The 6195-nt window shown below is 41.7% G+C and overlaps 1 protein-coding gene across 6 annotated transcripts in view; it reads right to left on the bottom strand.

The window, feature by feature from the left end:
• Positions 1-6195, bottom strand: part of RPP30 (ribonuclease P/MRP subunit p30) — a 63025-nt gene continuing 56830 nt past the window's right edge. For all 6 annotated transcript variants that reach the window (XR_004539177.1, XM_033941505.1, XM_033941506.1 and 3 more), the window contains one exon: positions 1-849. Coding sequence is in view for 5 of the 6 variants with exons in the window: in XM_033941502.1 (XP_033797393.1) it covers positions 734-849 (116 nt within the window). In the remaining variant the exon portion in view is untranslated. The remainder of the gene's footprint in view (positions 850-6195) is intronic.

Raw genomic sequence — 6195 nt, 5'->3', positions numbered from 1 at the left:
TAGTGTGAAAATAAATTTTAATGCAAAAATCAAGAAAACAGATATAAATGCAGCAATGCATCTCATCAGTCATACTTTTGGAAAGAGGAAGAGCTATTTTTTTAAATCATGAGAAAATATCTGAATGAAAATGCTGACACAATATACAAAATTATAATAATAAGTGTTGTAATCTTACATTTATTAATTTGAACACAGACAGCGCAAGGGTAGTGGGGGTCTTAGGCAAACCTTCGGTCTTACACTCCTCTGAATTAAAATGTTGCTGCGATATACAAATATAGCCACAGCAAGAATTGTAGACTTAAATGAAGTAATATAATGCACTGGTGCAAGGGCAGTGGGCATCTTAGGCAAACCTTCAGTCTTGCACTCTTCTCAATGAACTTTCAGCCCCTAGATTGTAGTCTCCCTAAAATTTTGATAATTTTAACTCAACTCATGGCCATCATAAAAATGCAGGTTAAAATAAGACACTGGTTGTACTTTGAGTTTGTGTGGCTGTCCCCAAGAAGCTGCTGCCCTAGGCAACCAGCTAGTCTTACCTAATGGTTGAGTGAGCGCTGCTGCTAAAATGATGGACTTGATTTATAAAGACTGAATGAAAATGCAAACCAAAAAAGATAAATAAATAAATAACATAAGCATACACATTAAAAATAACAAAAACTGTGGCTCTTTATTTATACAATCATTGCAAGTAAATTTTCAATGAAATTCATTTTCTCCATATTCATGTTTCTTCGATTTTAGCTTTTTTACATGTAGGAACTGTTTCTTTTTCTTCAGCTTCAGTAACTTGATGTTTTTTCATAGTGTACACAATACCAAATGCCGTCTTTCTAGTTTCTGCATTGGGGGTGAGAAGGAAACAACCAATACCATACATTACAAAAGCTGATGCTACCAGGTATTGAAAACAATCAACTAGCACAATTTCCCATTGCAAAAATGAACTGCAATATTCAAATTATAAAAAAGGCATCACTGAAGGCCGAAAAACAACTTTTCTCTTCTATTTCTAGTTAGCTGAGATCCACACTACTTGTTTCACAATACATTATTATTCTGTTTACACAAAAGGCCAGCTATTTAAATAAAAACAATATTAATTCACTGTTTTATTGAAAATTGGCATTAAAATTTACCCCCCCCTTTTTTTTTTTTTTTAAATCAAAGTGCGCTAAAGATTTTTAGCATGGGCCGACAAGATTAAGTGCATCAACTCTCAAAGAAATTCTATGAGTGTTGAAGCACTTACTGTGCTGGCTCGTGCTAAAAACCTCTAGTGATGCTTGATAAAAGAAGCTCTTAGTATTTGTCTGAACGGAATGGTTTAAGTAATGCTTTGTTTAAGAATTTCAGATGCTTTTTGCATAGCAATCGCAAAATAACAATTTGACCCTCTTTGGATCACTGCCATAATCCAAAATCAGACCATTTCCAGTTAGTTATATCAGCAATACAAAACACACAATTATTTGAACTGTTGAAAGCATAATCACAGTAACACTGGCTTTCTCGTAAAAAAAAATCTTAGAAATCATTATTGTGGCAGGATTGCTTTGCAACCGACTCGTACATACAGCCCCCACCTCAGAGACCTTTCAAAGGCTTGAGTCAGTAAGATTATTTTCCTGTCTATGGGGAAGAGAGTTCAGTGATTCAAGGACTACATGGATCCTTGAGGCAATGGGAGACAATAACTTCTCAAGATCATGACAAGTCAGTATTGCCAACTGTTAGCAAATCTGTCAGTATAAACACCCATACTACATACAAAAACAACATACCAGATTCATAATTTCCAGATAATGGCACAATGTTCTCTGAACATATCTAGAGATCATAGTTTTGAAATATTCCCTACACTCTTCTCTGCAAAAAGGCTGCAGGAAAATCTCCCGAGTCACACAAAATGGCAAAACCACTTTAGGTAAAAAAAAAAACAAACCCAAAACAGGACTGTTTGCAAGGAAACCTCCATATCACTGAAACATAGAAAGAAATCTCTATACGAGGCTTGCTGCGCCAAAAACTTAGTTTGCTGATGCAATAGCCACCTGAAAGAAGATCTTCAAACGATAAATCCTTCACTGTGTCTCTTCTTAGCAGTTCAAATGTAGGGAGACAAAGCACCTTCAAGACAAAATTTAAATACCATATTGGACATCCTACTCATTCTGGAGGTGTCAGATACAAAGCTCCCTTCAAAAAAAATGTGTGATATCAGGGTAGGATGAAAATATAACACCATGAAAATATCTCCCTAACTCATGCCAGAGGGCCATCTGCATTTTCAGATAATTTAATGTCAAGCCATGCCACACTTTTTGTACCTTCCTGCCAGTTTACATAAGTTGTTACCATGTCAGAGATGATTCTTATAGACCTCCCCCAAAGGATTGGATGAAAAGCTTGAAGAATCCACCAAATGGTCCCTTCTCAAAACAGTGCACAGATTACTTATCTTTGTTCAGCATCCAATAGCCTTAAAACACTTGATCTTGTCAATGGGACCCCCTCCCCCAAACACTTGATCTGGCTGACATCTGTGGTGACTACCACTCAGGAGGATACTTCCAAGCCCATTCTTTTCCTCAGACTGGACAGCTTCAATCATCATGCTTCATTGGCTTGGGCCTTTGATGTCCAGGGGAGCCTAATCTCAAAGGAGTGCATCTGTGTTTGCCAATGATGTAGCAAGGACCTCTGCAGGGAAACTGTGTGCCCTCAACATGGCACCAACTGCAGTGCTACCACCATGGAATCTAGAACCTGCACGCAATTCCATGTGCAAGGAGCTGTCACCATCAGCAGAGCTCTCAGCTTCGTCTGGACATTTTGCAACTTCAGTTTTGTCATGAACACCCTCCCGTTTTGCAGGTCAAAGAGTATCCCAAATATTCCAGATGCTGGAAGGTTCCAACCTGCTCTTCCCAAAATTCATCACCCACCAAGTGTTTACAAGATCTGATTCACCTGATTTATCACCATGTGAATTTCCAAAGCTGACTGTTCTGATGAACCAGTTGTCCAAGTAAGGGTAAATTAAGATGACTTCTCTGCATAAGTCCACTAGCATGACCACCGTGTTATCAGGTTGAAAAGCACAGACAGAACTGATAATGAATTCCAAGAATTGACAGCCTCAGAAAACTTTGGTGGTCCTTTCACATCTAAATATGAAAATCAGGAATGCTCTGAAGAAGCTTTGGCCTGAGTGAAAACATTGGGCTTCCTGATAATTTGACCAGCTGGTCCTGGAATGAGTACCTCCTTGGGCTTATTCATCAGCAACTGCTGAGGTTTAACCTCTCACAGGCCCTTTACCAATCTCTAGCTCCTCTTCAAACAGAAACTGTCTCTCCAAAAAGCCAGGTCTTGGATGCTGCATTTATAGCCAAATTTCTTAGCCAGAGCAGTCTCCTGGTAGAGACTAAAACTGCCATTATTTGGTGGAGATCTCAATGATAAATCAAATCAGTTCCTATCAAGTAGTGTCTTTGGTATTCAGCCTAGTATCATTGTAGGACTCCAAATAAAGCTGTTCAAATTCAACAAAGGCAAATCCTGGACATTTAGCTGTTGCAGATGCTGCCTGCATCCCAAAGCCACCACTTCCAAGGCCTGCTTCAATGCCTTGAGTGCTATCCTACCCTCAACTACTTTTAGGTATGGTGCCCAATCCTTCTCCAGGACCAAAGGATAAAACTTGCTATGGCCCTACCCAAAAACAGACAACCCTAAGATGTATCCCACTGGACTGTGATTAAGGGCTCAAATTGCTTGATACACTGGTTAGGCCATGGCAGGCTTTCCAAGCTCCTCTAGGATAAGGTCTCCAACCCTTGCTCCTGAGCGGAGTGGAAAGAAGAGATGCATGTGATGAATTTACTAAGTAATAGATTTCAAACAAACTGAAGAAAATATTTCTTCACTCAACGCATAATTAAACTCTGAAATTCGTTGTTAGAGAATGTGGTAAAAGCAGTTAGCTTAGCAGGGTTTTAAAAAGTTTGGATAATTTCCTAAAACAAAAGTCCATAAGCCATTATTGAGATGGCTTGTGGAAATCTACTGCTTATTCCTAGGATAAGCAGAATAAAATCTGTTTTACTCTTTGGGATCTTGCCAGGTATGTGTGACCTGGGTTGGCCACTGTTGGAAACAAGAAACTGGGTTTGTCTGTCCCAGTATGGCAACTCTTAAGCTCCTCTAAAATGCTTGGGGTTTGCAAAGCTCTGATAATCATGGATGGAAGCTCTTTTCCCTGAAAAAGCCCGGACAATGTGTCATCACCGTCCCCATCTAGCAGTTCTCCATCCTCCAATGAGCTCAAAGTACCTCTGAAAGGAATACTTGATTAAAATCTTCCAATACACGTAGATTGGTGTCATGGTATGCCATACTCAACTGTACATTTTTTTTCCATAAAAAACATAATCATAGGCAAGACCATATATGGTCAGAAAGACCAGCTTGTGGTGTAGAATCTGTACATGTTGAAGAACATATCTGCCATTCATTTCACATACTGTACGAATTATCTTAAACAGAATTTTTTTTTAAATTAAAAATTATCACTTCACCTTTCTTTCCTCTGAAGAAGCAAAAACTACTTCTCCTACCCATTCTTGCTGTAACTTAAGGTTTTCTGAGTCAGACGGGTCTCCTGTTAATAAGTAATATCCTATATAATAAAGCTCTAAGCGTGCATGTGCACTTAGTTTTGTGATTCCTGGCTCCGTGAGGTGTGCCTCCGTGCCGAATTCGATTTTCGAACACGGAGCAACTCCCCCATCGCCGTCACTCACTGCCACAGTGCAACCTCACTGCTGCCGCTGATTCAGAGGAGGGGGCACAGGCGCACCTGCCAGCATCTTCTTCTCACCCTCCTCCCTCTTGCCTGCTCACCCGCCCGCAAAGCGCTGCGCAGTGCTGCCACTGGCCTCGCCGTCTTCTCTCCACTGAGGCCCGCCTCCCTCCAACGGACTCTTCTCGGCCTTTGTAAGCGGTACTGCTCCCCCAATTCCCCTTATCTCGGCGGCGGCGGCGGCAGCAGCAACAATGGCCCCGGTGGTTTTCACAGCCTTCCATCACCAAAATGGCCCTACCGGCCGAAGTTTACTTTTAAATTAAAAGCCGCTGCGGCGGCTCCTCTCGTGAGCCGCAACTGCGTCGTAGAAGGCTTCCGACGCAGGCAGCGATCTGAGAGGGGCCGCCATGGCACATTTAAACTTAAAAATAAACTTCGGCCGGTAGGGCCATTTTTCCTACAATCGAGGTGGAGAGCAGGGAGGCCAGAGACTAAAACTAATCCTGCATGCTATATCAAGGCAAGTGAAGGGGGGGGAGGAGGGGGGCGGCAGGGAGCTGTCCACCAGACCGCGGGAAGGGAAAGGGGGGTGGTAGGGGGAAATGATGCTGCTTCTGCACAGGGATATGAGGGAAAGCAAAATACCGCTGCTGTTGCTGCACAGGAAAGTTGGGGGGGAGGGAAATGCTGCTGCACAGGGAAGTGGGATAGGGGCAGAGAGAGACACACATAGACAAAGGACAGAAAGAAAGACAGGGGCAGGTAGAAAGGCAGACAGACATATATTCTAGCACCCGTTAATGTAACAGGCTTAAAGACTAGTCAGCATTATAATTGTATAAGGTTCCTCAAATATTTTTTTCCCATTTGATAGGAGACGATATATCAGCTGCATTCCATGAAATAATGCACAGTGATACAGAGGGATCTGGGGAGTTGCCAAGGAGGAGAGGGGGACTTAGACTTCTACAAGTTTTTCACTGGGTGCAAGAAAAGGACTCCAAGAGGACCCAAAGACCCTTTTCATCTGTCTACTATTGCTCAACTGGATGAAATTCTCCAGATGGACCAGAGATGTCCCAAGAATGGAATCCTCTGTAGCACCAAAAACCTTACAAAAAGCAAGCAAAAAACAAAATTAAAGGAAAAATAAACCTGAGCAGAAAAATCAGGTTCCTACCATATCGCTTGTAGATAGACAACTGAGGAACTGGAAGACAGCCCAGAGAGATGGGAGGCAGGGCAAAAGAATGCTAATTAGGATCTCTAGAAGAATTCTCACGGGAATAGATTGATTACCCACAGGTTCAGGAATAATGTGACTTTTCACACTAGAAACCAGAAATCTAGTGCTGCATAGTATGCTGGAGACAGAG

This window comes from Geotrypetes seraphini, chromosome 4 (assembly GCF_902459505.1).
Source record: "Geotrypetes seraphini chromosome 4, aGeoSer1.1, whole genome shotgun sequence".
Classification (NCBI taxonomy): domain Eukaryota; kingdom Metazoa; phylum Chordata; class Amphibia; order Gymnophiona; family Dermophiidae; genus Geotrypetes; species Geotrypetes seraphini.
The sequence above is the reverse complement of the archived record's forward strand: the minus strand, read 5'-3'. Positions and strand labels throughout refer to the sequence as shown.